This window comes from Anarhichas minor, unplaced genomic scaffold, assembly GCF_050575085.1.
Source record: "Anarhichas minor isolate MPS153535 unplaced genomic scaffold, ASM5057508v1 ptg000010l, whole genome shotgun sequence".
In the NCBI taxonomy this organism is placed as follows: domain Eukaryota; kingdom Metazoa; phylum Chordata; class Actinopteri; order Perciformes; family Anarhichadidae; genus Anarhichas; species Anarhichas minor.
The window spans coordinates 18712601-18726728 of record NW_027466456.1 but is presented as its reverse complement, the minus strand read 5'-3'; the positions used below and the strand labels follow the sequence as shown (position 1 = coordinate 18726728).

The following is a 14128-nucleotide window of genomic DNA, read 5'->3' as shown; positions in this document are numbered from 1 at the left end:
GCATAATTGCAGGCCACTGATAAAATATTATAATATATAATAATATATAAACAATACTCTGTTAAAAGACAAGGTCCTACTGCATTAATGAATGTGTAGGCAGCAGTTAAGTAGTTTTGTTAAAGTGGAAGTTTAACTATTTTATATACTGCTGGGTAGTTCCATCTGAAAACAATCTACATTCTACGACCACTGTTTAAATAAATCAGTAAAATGCTCATTTTTTTCTTAATGTTGGGGTTATTGTTATCAAACATTTATTCTTTTTTGTCTGTTTTTGATTTACTTTAGTTCTCTACCTCTGCTTCTCTATTCTGTCAGAGCATTTGGGCTGCATCTTTGCATGCTTTACAAATGAAGTTATTACAACAGAAACAACTAACCTGTTCTTGAGTACACTTGAGTAAATGTAGAATACTTATAGTTAAATCCCAGTGGGGGGCCAAAAGCCAAGAGGAAGTGGTAAGAAAGTAACTAAATATTTTACTATACTGTACTTAAGTACAATTTTTGAGGTACTTTACATATTAATTTTTTATGGTAACCTACTTTATACTATTTTATACTTCACTACTTTTCAGCGGCTACTCTGTATTCCATAATACATTCATCTGACAGACACTAATTACTTTACAGATTTAGATTTTTATATTAAAACCATGCTGATTTCAATATGCTTAAACTATACCCAACATGGTATTAAATAGTATGAATTAGCTCTACCTTAAACAGATATATTAGCTACAATATTTATAAGTTAATGTGTCACTTATGATAATAAAATACTGTATTAGCCTATCCTTTATTACAATACTGACAGTAGCCAATACAGCAGAATGAATACTTTTACTTTTGAAACTTTGAGTTCAATTTGCTTTTTGTACTTTTGTAAGGCTGGACATGAATATCTTTTAATTGTAAGTAGGCCTAAACAAACGCTGATTTAAAGTGTTAAAGTGAGTCTTTTTAAAAAATTGTTTTGCATTTCTTTTAGAAATATTATATTTAATTCATAAGTCTTCCTGTGCTGGAGGAAGTCGATGGACTGTAGACATTGCGCTCTCTAAATAACGCCGCTATTTATATAAATATAAGAGTTTATTATAATCGTATCTGAAGGCTGTTCTTGTCTGCGGTATCATTCATCGCACATGTTCTATTTAATCTTCCAATGGCAACAAACAGATGTGTTGTTTTTGTTGCGCATCACTTCTGCTGCAGGACAACTCTATAGTTACTTTTCGTAAAGCTTTATCATTTCAAAGAATTGTTTTCGTCTCCGTCCCATGATTATTTTCCACGTGTGCGGGCGTGCGACACTTTTGACTGACGGCGGCAGGGTTTCCCCTGGTGTCTTACTGGAGATCGGCCGCTGTGTGCGCACTGATAAGCTTCGCAGGAGAGAGAGAGAGAGAGAGAGAGCAGGTGCGTCCTCCTCAGCATCCACTGCTCTGTGTCTCCGCCCTCCCGCTGCTCGCTATAGGCTGGAGGATTTAAGCGGGCCCGCCGTAGTGTTGAGAACTCTCTGAGAACGATTCATTTACAAACTTGCCGGGTTTCGAGTTTCACAGGTAGGAGCAGCTCGATACGCTAGGATAAGGGCCAAGTTAGTCTGCGTGGGAGATCAGGGTGGTTCGTGAGTTTTGGTCTGTAGACTCATCTCCCTCTCTGCTAAACTCGCACTACTGTTCAAAACATCGAGCCTGCACGGTGGAGTTGTCGCGTGCGTGTGTTTGGACGGAGATGAACGCAGAGGTGGATTACGGAGGCTCCGGGAGCAGCGGGAACGGAAAGCTGCGCAATTGGCTCATCGAGCAGGTGGACTGCGGCACATATCCCGGTCTGGTGTGGGAGAACGACGAGAAGAGCATCTTCAGGATACCGTGGAAACACGCCGGGAAGCAGGACTACAACCGTGATGAGGATGCCGCGCTTTTCAAGGTAAAACACCCGCATCCTCCGCTGTTAGTTCAGACAGAATGCAAACAGGATTTTCAGAATAAAAGTAACGAGTGCGCAAACTGACAAAAAGCCATCACTTCAAAGGCTTTTAAAGTCTCCAAAGTGATGTCAGGGTAGGTTATGATAATCCTATTCTAAATAGTATTATTATGCTGTTTTTCACAAAGTGGGATATTATTTGTTAGATATTAATTGGCTAACTCAATCTTAAGTATTTAAGATACCGGTTTTAAAGGTCTATGCTGTCATTTCATGTTTTTAATATCAAGCACTCTGCAATGTATTTGCCTTTAAAATGTGCAATACAACTAGGGCTGCAACGATTATTTTCATTATCGAATGATCGATTAAATATCAGAAAATAGCCTCGTAAAATGTTCAAATATATGACTTCTTTTAAAACGCTTGTTTTGTCTGAAAAGTAATTATAAACCAAAAGAAAGTCGGTTTACAGAAAAACAGGATATCTTCACATGTGGACACAGAAATGTCCACGTTGCTTTTGTCCGTGGATGGATTACTCAATTGATCCACTAATTGTTTTAGCTCTTTAAAAATATATATTTTTAAAAGAATCATAAATAAACGTCCCTTCTCTTGGGAGGATGTCTGGCTCTTGAGATACATGCTGGAGTTTAGTTTAAAGAACTGTTTGTCTCATCCTCTCAGGCCAAACTTTTGCAAGTTTTTTTTTAAGTTTTACCGGTGATCTGTCTGCAGGCCTGGGCGCTGTTTAAAGGAAAGTTTCGGGAGGGGATCGACAAGCCGGACCCGCCGACCTGGAAGACCCGCCTCCGCTGCGCGCTCAACAAGAGCAACGACTTTGAGGAGCTTGTGGAGAGAAGCCAGCTGGACATCTCAGACCCGTACAAAGTGTACCGCATCATCCCCGAGGGCGCCAAGAAAAGTCAGTCCCACCTCAAACACCTCACATATCAAACTATACAGCTTGGTTTTTGGCACGGTACCAGTTTGATGACAATGCCGCATACATAGTCTTTAAGATGATCAAGGTGAACCTTTTTTTGAAATGTAAGTTATAATGTAATCATGACTTTTAGTTTGTTGGTTTTATTCGACAAGTTGGAAATTCTCTTGAGAGAATGATAAAGGTCACCGACTCCTCAGTGCAGTGATACATCTTTGAAGGGTTAAGAAGCCAAACCACCAGTGAAGGTCACGCTGCATGATGTCAGCAGTCGTGGACTTTTTTTTCTGTGCAGAGTTCTGTATGTTCTTATATTTTATCTCTTGTGTCTCGCATTCAGGACCCAGACAGGAGGACAGTCCTCTGAGTCCGTTGAGCTATCAGGTGCACTCCCCCTATCCTGCCCTTCAGACCCAGGTGATTGTCATACACGTGGAAATGAGTGGGCTTGAGAGAGAGAGTGTGTGAGAGAGAGAGAGGGTGAGAGAGAGGGGGGGGGGAGGGGGGGTGAGCAGGGTTGGATGTGCAACAGAAACAGTGGATGAGGGCATACCTTGCATGCATGAATGGCCTCGCATGCACCAGATGCCACGTTTCAGGTTTGAGTTGTATCCCAAAGCCGTACTGATGCTGACTGCATGTGCTGTTGGAAATAACAAGATAATCATCACACAGAAAGAGGACAGTGTCTTATCATTTAAAAACCATGTCAATAACAGGTGTTTGTAATTAGTTTGACAGTATGTTATACATGTCCAAAATTTTGACTAGTCACCAAAAAAGAAAAACATATTTATATATATATACATTTTAAATGTTCAGAGTTGTTGACCAGAGCCGTACTGGTACATACATTCCTTTATTTTATTTAACTTAATCCTTTTTAACTACTCTTTGTCTAAAAATATAGTCAAATTATTACATTGGATATTATATTATAATATAATATATATTTGAAGAGTCTCGAGAATAACATAAATAAAACTAAAGCAATGAAAGAAGTATTGTTATCATAACTACAACTTAAATATGGAAGCAGAAGCATGCATGTGACTACAATACAGTCAGTTTAAGTTAATTTTGCACGTTAATTGTTTTTGTCTGTAGATACCACAGTATGTGCCCACACCAGAGTGCGGCTGGAGAGATTTCTGTCAGGAGCAGGCCTCCCTGCCTGAGCTGCCCTTCACTCACTGTCCCCCCCGCAGCCTGCCGTGGCAGGGCCAGTCCATGGAGAATGGTACGGTATACTAAATGTTCAGTTTATAAGCATTAGCATCCAAAGTAGTTCCTTTCTGTGCTGATGTTGAGCTCACGTCTGTTCCTCCGTGTGTGCAGGTTATCAACTCAGAGCCTCCATTTACTCGTATGGTCCTGCTGACAGTCAGCCCTCGCCTTTCACACTGGACGCCAGCATCAGATCAGCAGAGGCGCTCTCAGGTAAACACCGTCGTTTCACTTTTTTTCTCTCTAGGGGGGGGATGGGATGGAGTACACCGAACACATTTACACAGACAACACACCACACTGCTAACGTGACCTGTACCTGTGACCTCTTCTCCTCCAATCAGACTTCCGCCTGCATGTGTCTGTGTATTTCCGGGACACTCTGGTGAGGGAGGTGACCACCTCCAGTCCAGAGGGTTGCCACCTCACTCCCTGCTCCCCAGAGGAGAAGCACTACCTGCCTCCTGGAGGTCCCGAGGTGGTCCCCCTGCCCGTGGACAGTCTGTCTGCCCAAAGGAGGACAGAGGAGTGTCCCCCGAGTCCCCCGTCCACCCTGGAGAGGGGAGTGTTACTGTGGATGGGCGCAGACGGACTCTACGCGCGGAGGCTGTGTCAGGGCAGGGTGTACTGGCAGGGAGGACTGTCCCAGTATGGAGACAAGCCCAACAAACTGGAGAGAGAGGTCACCTGTAAGCTCCTCCACACACAGGACTACCTGACAGGTGAGACAGAAGAAAAGGGCTGCAACTCATTTTTTTATAATCATTAAATGGGGACATTTGTTTTTGATATTCTATGTCTGTGAAATGTCAAAAAGTCCTGAAAAATGCCATGGCAGTTTCAATTAAAGAGTCCACATCCAAAGATTTTAACAATATCCACCATCAAATATTCACATTTAAGAATCTGGAGCCAGCTAAAGTTATGCACGTTGGTTTTCATGAATGATAAACTGATTATTGTATATTCGTATATATCTTATCGTATATATCTTATATAGATATATCGTTTGTCGATTCGTTGTCTTCAAAATGAGCACATGTTGTACAACTTTCCAGTACACGAGGCTTTATTCACCAAATGATTTTGGCTACCCAGTTGTTGTTAAAACCCGGTTTTAGTAAAACACAAAACAAAATATGAAAATGTGATTTTGTATGAAAAAGAAACACCAACATAAATGAAATCAACTAATTCGATTTTCAAGAAATTGTACAGATTGAGGAAGGAGGTCTTTGAGGATTCTGGAAATTCTTGAGAAAAGGGGAAAGTGTTGTTTATCAACCTTTTTGAATCTTTCAAAGTTTATTTTCCATAAAATCAGATTCGTAGCTCTGTGATTTGTATGTAATGGTCGTACCGCACATAAGAGGCACAAACTCGGAGCTAAAGTTAAACTTACAGTAAGTCAAACGTAAAGTTCATCTGATCCGTCTTTGAGAAAAACTACAGCTCATTTACGGTAAGTCGCTTTGGATAAAAGCCATGTCAGAACAAAACTTGAGACAAACAAATCCCCCCAAAAGTCAATATCACCGTGTGTCAACCACAACAACTGAGGTAGACAAACCCCTTAAAGAAGTGTTTCATGATGAAGCGGCAGTCACATGACTTCCTTATAGCCACATCAACCCCGCCCACATGCTAAGCCAGCTGTGTAAAAGTCAGCTAATTGTATTTGCATACATGGTGTGAGCAGGACTTTCCATTCGAATCACCCCAAAGGTCATGTCACTTCAAGAGAAATTCTCCTGAATTAATTTGAATCTACCCGTTCTTATGTAGTTCAGATGTCATAAGTGTCATAATGATGTGATCTCATCCATTTCCTTAACTTTCAGAGATCCAGAGTTATGGCCTCCACGGGCGGCCGCTGCCTCGTTTCCAGGTCCAATTGAACTTTGGAGACGAGTGTCTGGACCTGCAGAGACAAAGACGGACCCTCACAGTCCAGGTGACTGTCCACACTGTCATACTGTGGCTGCTCTACACATATATTAGTACTGTTTACCAAGCCCTGCTACATATCTCCCCATAGCACTACCATGCTACACTCAGATCACTTTTGAATGTCTTTTGTTTCACTTTTAAATGGGGTTTGAAAAGTAGGATTTGAAAGTTAAAACCTAGGATTGAAAGTCTTTAAGAACCTCTTCATAGTCATAATGTTTCAAAACTGTGAATTCAGTTTCTGAACGAGTCGAGCAGAGATTCAGCATTAGCCCGGTTCCAGACCTCTGAATCACATCAGTGATTTAAAGTGAAGATAAAGGAACAATTCAGTAATTATGAGGATAATTTGAACACACCGCTTTGAAAGAATCTGCAATTTCAATTTTGGATGAATTTTGGATGATTTCTAAGACAGTTTGAAGCTGGTAAGATCAGAAACACAGTGTTGGTCAGAGAAGACAAGCATCACTTTGGGCTCCAGGAAATGGTGATGGGCATTTTTCATGAATTTGCTTAATTCTATTTAAAAAATAAAACTCACAGTGTAATCCAAAATTATCATCATGCAGATTTAAGAGTTATTTCTGTAGGAGACTGACAACAACCGCCATACAACCACACAGTGCTTTGTTGTCATTTCTGTGGCAATTTTCTAGCAGTGTTTCTAATCCCGCCGACAAAGTTTGATTGGCTTCGTTGTTTTACCAACCAACACACAACCAAATAATTTGACTGTCTGATAAAAAAAATCTGAGATGTGGATTATTGGTTTTTCAGGGGCCTGGACTATTTTTCAGGCTATTATTGTTGCACTACGTTAGAGCAAACGATATGTTTACCATCAATAGCTACCATTTCAGTTCTCCCCTTAGAAAAGCTAAAAAAGAGCAGATTCAGGTTCCGGTACGAGTCATTGTCTCGTTTCTGCCAGTTTGGATTTATTTTCCAATAATTGAATGACCGAAACCGTTTAATAGATGGCAAGTGTTAAAAACAAAAATACGCCACATGTGAAGATTATGAGACAGCAATGTTACTTTAACTGGCTATTTTTGAAAATATCCCCAAAAACTAACTTAACTATTTGATTTGTTTTATTAGTTAATGAAAACTTGAAAATCCTGCTGCCCCCTATTGGTTTGGAGCCTGTGGTCAGATCTTACATATTCCGTCTTTAAACACTTCTCTTACAGACTTTCATGTGTTATTTTTTACAGTTCAAAATTCTACTTTTCACTTCTCAAATGATAGTTTTAATTTTCAAAACGTACTTTTTATATGTATATTTTTTTCAAATATTAGTTTTGCAATTTTGATCGTGATCTGAGCTCATAGAAAACTCTATGGTGACAGTTTAAAGCGTGTAACTGACCTGTCTGACCTTTCCTTGCTCTCAGGTGGAGCCGTTGTTTGCCAGGCAGCTCCTGTACTACGCCCAGCAGATGGGCGGCCACTACTTCCGCAGCTACGAGCACCCGGGAGTCACGGACCACATAAACACCTCTGAGGACTACCAGAGGACCATCACGCATCACCACAGCAGCAGCAGCCTGCAGGAGTGATCTCAGTAGCTTCAAGTGACTGTTGAAAACTTCAAGATGCAGCAGTGACCTTTGACACAGGAGGGGCCATTTAACTGAGACAAGAGGACAAACGTGGACAGTGTTATACATGAAGATTATGGACACTTAGTGACAGCAACTGTTTGCCCTGTAGGGTTCTGTGTGTGTTTGTCGGTGTGTGTGTGTGTGTGTGTGTGTGTGTGTGTGTGTGTGTGTAACAAAAGTTGCAGTGTTAATTCTTTCTCTCCTGACTATATTTTTGTGGCACCATTTTTATGGCTCCATACTTACTATGCAAAGAAAAAACTGACAGCTGAGGTGATTGTACAGAAGACAACTGTGTGTTGAATTGTAATGCCTTAAGGTGATAGACATTTTGGGAAATACGCTTATTCACTTTTTTTGCTGAGTTAGATGAGAAGATCGATATCCCTCCGTCTGTACAGTAAACAGGAAGCTGGAGCCAGCAGGCGGTTAGCTTAGCTTAGCACAAAGACTGGACACAGGGGGAAACTGCTAGCCTGGCTCTGAATAAAGGTAACAAAATCTGCCCATACAGGCACGTCTGTAGCTCATAATTTAACAAGTTATATTTTGTTTGTTTAAGGTGTACAAAAACTGGTGTGAAAACATAACATTTGCCATTTTATGGGGGTCATGAGAAGCATTTTTTTTTTTTGCCAGGCTAGCTGTTTCCTCCATTTGCAGTCTTTATGCTAAGCTAAGCTAATTGTTTTCTGGCAGTTGCTTTATATCTGCTGTACAGATGTTTAAGTGGTACCGATTTTTTTGTTAACGCTTCTTCTAAATATGTATTTTTGTTGCTGGGAGACACTATCACCACCATTTAAGTTATGAATGCATTCTTGAGCCCAGCTATGTTTGTGTGAGAAACTCAGGGAGCTGGTTTTAGATAAGCTTTTTCAACTCAATTTTGTATCAATTACATGATATATTTTCTAAATTGAAGTGTCATATATCAAATCTGAGAAGGAGTTGGAGTGTTTGAGCCTTTTCGCCTTGAAAGAGCACATTTCTGTTGTAAAAAAACCCAATAAATGGCTTTATAAGTGCAAAGAGGACCTGTGTTCATAACTGCGTGAGCTCCTCGGGTAACGTCAGTACTATGTGTGCTGTCTCTGAACAGGAAGTGTTGTTCAGATGCAGGATGAGGCTGGTTAATCAAACACTTCGTTATCACAAACAAATGTGACGACATCAGGAGGGGAGGAGAGAGAAGAGGAAGAGGTTGGCCACGCTTTCCGCGCTGCGCTGGAGAGAAAGCCTTCCTGACTTCAGTTCACAGATTAGAGTCGCTTTCCACTTCCATGGAAAAGAATCACAAAAACCCACAAATACATGTGTCACTGCCACGAAATTATTCACAGGAAGACCCTTGGACGTCACCCGTTACACTTTCACCGAAAACACGTTTTTTTTTTGGGGGGGGGGGGGGGGAATCTGCTTGCTGTGGTCGTTTCTTTAGTTTGAAGTAATCTACAGAAAGTCAGATATTAGCTATTATAATTATTTTTTTACAATAATTTTACCATGAATCTCCAAATGAAATTATGCCTGAAATATTGTACCAATATATTAGCCATTACTTGAATGTCACGATACTAACATCTTTTTAATAATTAATGCCCGAGAGAAAATTAGCATTTCTTAGCACTCTATACACATTTAATAAATGGTTTATAACAAATTATAAAAAAGATTGAAGTTAACAATAACTCCTGCTATGGGCAACCAAGTGGAGGCAGATAACAAATGAAAAAATAGTGAAATACAGCCGTAAGAATATTAAAAGGTCTTGATAGGAGAAGCTATAACTATTATAACACTTGATATATCTGCTTATGACTACATTATAGTGTGATATAAGCATTATTAAATGTTTCTATAGTGCTTATAAAGCTGCAATGTGTAAGATCCGACCAGAATTATATCATTTGAAAATATAGCGAATATTATCAACAGAATGTGAAGAGGTGACAGTGTTGACGTTATGTCAAAGACGCCTGTGTATTAAGTTGTAGAGATATCTACTGAGTTGAGCACAAGGGCGTAGGTTTGCATATGGTCCATAGGGACTAGTCACGACCAAAGTTTGGGAAAGACAATTGTCCCCACCAATATTTTGTTAATTTTAGTTGCCTGTTAGAAAAAATAATTTTGCACAATATTGTAATGTTCCACTTACGAGCCGGAGACAGAGTGAAGTCCTTGCAAGAGGTTTATTAACACCAAACGTCAACAATAGTGCCGAGCAACTCCAGCGAACATTATCGGTCTTGTTTAGTGTCTTTCAACAACAACAACTCTTCTTCGTTGGTTCCGGTCTAACAACCTTGACTAGCTCCCGACACAGAACAGGTAACCCCCTCCTCCCCTCTGCTCTACCAATCACAGGCACGCACCTTGACTAACGTATACAGTGCGTCCCGTGATTGGCCAGAGAGAGGGAAGTGACAGCCTGACCCCTCTACTACCAGCTGTTACTGTACAGGGTCGCTACAACATATTTGCAAACTCATTCGTGTTATTATTAGTGCTGGGCAAGTTAACGCGTTATTATCGCGTTAACGCATTCATTAATTAACGCCGACAATTATTTTATAGCGCGGTTTTTTTATTTTGAATGTCCGTTGCTCACTGGCAGCTGTGGAGGAATGGAGACTACTGGACATCGCTGCGGTAAAGTCAGCAGACACTCAGATCTCCGTGGTCAACTCAGCAGACACTTACATTTTAGTGCACCTATATGCTGAAATTCAGCGAGCGAAGGACTTTGAAAGTTAGCTGAAAGATTAACGTGAGACAACATCCGGTTCCTTCAGACGAACATCCGGTTTTCAGAATAAGATGCCAACAAAGTATGAATTACATTCACATTAAGTATAAAACATGCTACCTGTGTCACAGCCCGGCTCGTAGACTGAGGCAAAAACTGGGAGACAATGAGCTGGCGCCAAAAGTAGTCTTTTATTTATAATGCCAAAAACACAAGGTCAGCAACCGTGGAGCCCGTCAGCACAGGTCTTCCTTTCCCCAGGGCTGCCAACTGGAAAGGTATTTAAGGAGGAGCCACGCCCCGGCACAGGTGAGACTCATCCTAGTAACGACCCTCCACTCAGCACCTGCAACAGATGGAAAAACCGGCACCTAGTGTATGACAGGAGGAGGGTCGTCACACCTGCATCTCGTGAGTTAAAGGGAAAATACACCTAAATTGTGCGTAAAGTGTCTTTATTCTTTGAATGCTGGGTAACCATCATCACCTCTGAGTCACAGCATTATATTGATGAACAGTAGAGCTGCATTCACATGCTCTGACTGTCATGAAGACACATTTTTGCTGAAACTTGCTGAAACATTTTATTCCTGTTGCACAGCAGTGGAACGTTTCACATACAGTCACACACTGAGCACAGATAGCGAAGAGATAGAACTGCTACTGTGTAAAGGGAATACTGCTGTTAAAAAGCACTTGATTTGTTTAAAGTGTTTGCAAACCAAATGTTATTGCCCTTTTGTTCATATAGCAGTACTTTTAAAAGAAAAGTGCGCAATACACTACTTTTGAATTCATTATTGAACTTTGCCATAACAATGAGATTAATCGCGATTAATGGCAAAAAATCCATGCGATTAATGGCGATTAAAAATGGTAATCGTTGCCCAGCACTACTAATAATTGCATAAAGGAGAAAGCACTTTATTTATAGCCTATTAAGTGCTGCAGAATAGATTTATTTTTAATTTTTTAAAATCTTTTTTGGCTGCACAACTGGGAAAAGTTTTCTATATATATTTTGGATATAGAATATACTGTTACTGTATATTGGCATTTTAGCAGAACGTTTTTTATTAATTTATTTAATTATTTATTATTATTTATTTGGTGCAGAATAGTTTTGTATTTAAACTAAGGTTTTATTACTGTTATGTTTAAATCAGTTCCAAGTTACACAAATGTTAATATAGTTTAATAAAGTTTGCCCGTTCAACATAATATCAACTAAGGTTTTTTTTTTTTATATGGCTGGCGGGGGGGGGGGGGGGGGCTGGCAGTGTCCCTACCAATGCTACACCCAAACCTACGCCCGTGGTTGAGCATGCTAACCAGCTAACCCGTCCTGTCTTGTTTTGCTCTCAGGGTTTCACTTTGGTTGAATCTTGTGTAATCTTGCCTTGTTGTTAGTTAGCAGTTGGCTACTTTTTAGATTTTTACAACTGTACATTTAGATTGTGTGGACCCAGGAGAAGAGGGGAAATGCTGCCCCCATTCATGTGGAGCATGTGACCAGACTGCACACCTGAAGTATTTAACGATAGAAATATAGGACAACCCCTTTAAATGCCACACATTTCCACACAGAGTGAGTTCTGTGTTTGTTTCTTGCTGACCTTGTTCACTCGCCGTGTTTTTAGGTCTAATTGTATGAAAACAACAGTCAGGGTGAGCTCAACCTATATATTTCCTCTGATGTGTCAAATTTCTCCGTTCCTTTCAATTACCCACTCACGGCGAAGAAAAGTCAGATCAAAGTATAAATGTGTTTTGCAGGTCTCGTCATTCTCTTTGAATGGAACAGAGTACTGGTGAATATAAAATGAAATAAATAAAAAAAAACTCCCCCTTCTCACCTCTGTTACTGTAAACAGAGAGCGGATAAGGGTTTAGGCTTTGAACTTACTTTGTGAATGAATCCGTGGGAGGGCACAGAGCTAAGTTTAGAACTCAGAGAACCAAAACAACTCCTGTCTGCCCTGCATGGCTTTCCCCTCAACAGAGATGGGAAACCAAGACACAGAAAAGGTCTGCGGGGCATGATGACTTAGACAATAACAGAAAGTTGTGGCCAAAAGATAACTCAAATGCACAGGTGGAGCTTGTACATAATACAAAAAAGTAACGATTGAATGGATCAACTCCTACTACAACACACCTTGTCCTACGATAACCTCATGTCTTTGTCAAACTCTCTCATGTGAGTTGTGGGCGTGTTACTGTGTGTCTCCTCTGCCTGAGTGACGAGACCTACCGCAACCGTACTGCTCGCTACACCCACGACCATAATCACACTTTCTGACGTCACCATCTCCCTCTGGGATCCAACTACAGCCTATTCTGTTCCGTTTGCGGCCCTGAATAACGGCCTTCGCCGTCCCACACCCTGCACACGCCCTGTGCTCACTCTCCTCCCAGAGAACGAGACGTTGACGTGCCAGACAGCATGAGTGAACTGGTGAGCTGGGGCTCCACAGATGAATGGCTTAAACCCGCTGGTTTGAACCGTGGTGCGCACTCACCAACTGTCTGCAAGTATAGCACCAATATGCAAAATGGTTCACTTGAGTGTGACATATGGATCTGTGTGTGTGAAGACGAGATAAGTGATCATTTTGCAGATGTTTCACAGAGTTGGCCACAATGTCATCAACGCCTCTGTTTGTACAAAGATGTACATACAGGGAGTATTAATACTGTACATGGAGTAACATGCAGGTCAATATGCACCTTTTGCTGAACTGCACTGGAACAATAATCATTTTGTCATACCATAAATCATTTGTGGTGCACCATCTTCAGTGATATAGTAAAAAAAAAAAAAAAGTAGAATTTGTAATGACAACCAAAAGACAACAGAATGTACAGGAACAATGAGAGACTGAAGAAAGAGATCACCGAGTATATTGATCTCCACCAAAGGGATGAGGTTCTGTCTGTTAGTTAGCAGGATATGGACGATTAACTACTTACAGGATGTTAGGAAACTTTGGTGTTTGGCCCAAAGAACAAGTGATTTGCTTTTGGAGTGGGTAGAGCCACCATGTGGCCTTCTTTAAAGCGCTTTATTTTTCGACTCAGTCTTGAATAGTGACATGCAAAAGCAAAACTTGCCTTTACAAAGGATGTTGTTCTCGCAAAGTCATAGCGGCCATCAGCCAATCCTCACGATTGTCTACTAAAACATACACACATGATGCATTTTAGGGCCGCCGCCTCTTAGTCAATTAGTCAAATCATCGGTTGCTTTGGTTTTAGTCGACTACAATTTCTTTAGTAGTAGTCGTTTCTTGTGTTTTTTTCATGCTGAATATAATAAACTTAGGAACACATCTCTGGCAAACACAAGATTCTTTGTGGAGAAATTTAGTTTTACAGATCTATATATTAAATCAACAAATCATTTAGATTTACAAAAATCGATTCTTTAACTAAGAATTTCTTTGCTCTGGGACAATATAGTATATTTTGCCTGTCACACATCCGTAGCTAGAGGGCTACTGTATACAAAGTAGAAGAAACTCCAACCATTTCTGTACAGTGCAGCAAGTCTCAGGCAGTCTTGCTCAAATATGAACTGTGAAACTGAAAAGTGCTCAGAACAGTGGAAAGACTCGACGCTTACAGTTCTATGAAAACTAAGCAAACGTGATCTGCTGATGTGTGAGACAGTCAGAAGCACCTGAACAAACAAGTTAG

General features: G+C 40.5%; 1 protein-coding gene across 1 annotated transcript; it reads left to right on the top strand.

Moving 5' to 3' along the window:
* The first annotated feature begins 1497 nt into the window (after positions 1-1497).
* On the top strand, positions 1498-8975 carry LOC142946874 (interferon regulatory factor 4-like). Its single transcript, XM_076088491.1, has 8 exons — positions 1498-1941; positions 2683-2869; positions 3231-3307; positions 3998-4130; positions 4229-4330; positions 4462-4839; positions 5959-6071; positions 7468-8975. The coding sequence occupies exons 1-8, from the start codon at positions 1744-1746 to the stop codon at positions 7630-7632; spliced, it is 1353 nt and encodes a 450-aa protein (XP_075944606.1). The 5' UTR covers positions 1498-1743; the 3' UTR covers positions 7633-8975.
* Positions 8976-14128: the final 5153 nt, after the last annotated feature.

Excerpts from the sequence above, each read along its gene's own strand:
- LOC142946874 (XM_076088491.1), top strand. The coding sequence starts at position 1,744 with ATGAACGCAGAGGTGGATTACGGAGGCTCCGGGAGCAGCGGGAACGGA. Across the intron at positions 3,308-3,997 it reads ATCCTGCCCTTCAGACCCAG|ATACCACAGTATGTGCCCAC; the intron begins GTGATTGTCATA and ends TTTTGTCTGTAG. Across the intron at positions 4,131-4,228 it reads GGGCCAGTCCATGGAGAATG|GTTATCAACTCAGAGCCTCC; the intron begins GTACGGTATACT and ends CCGTGTGTGCAG.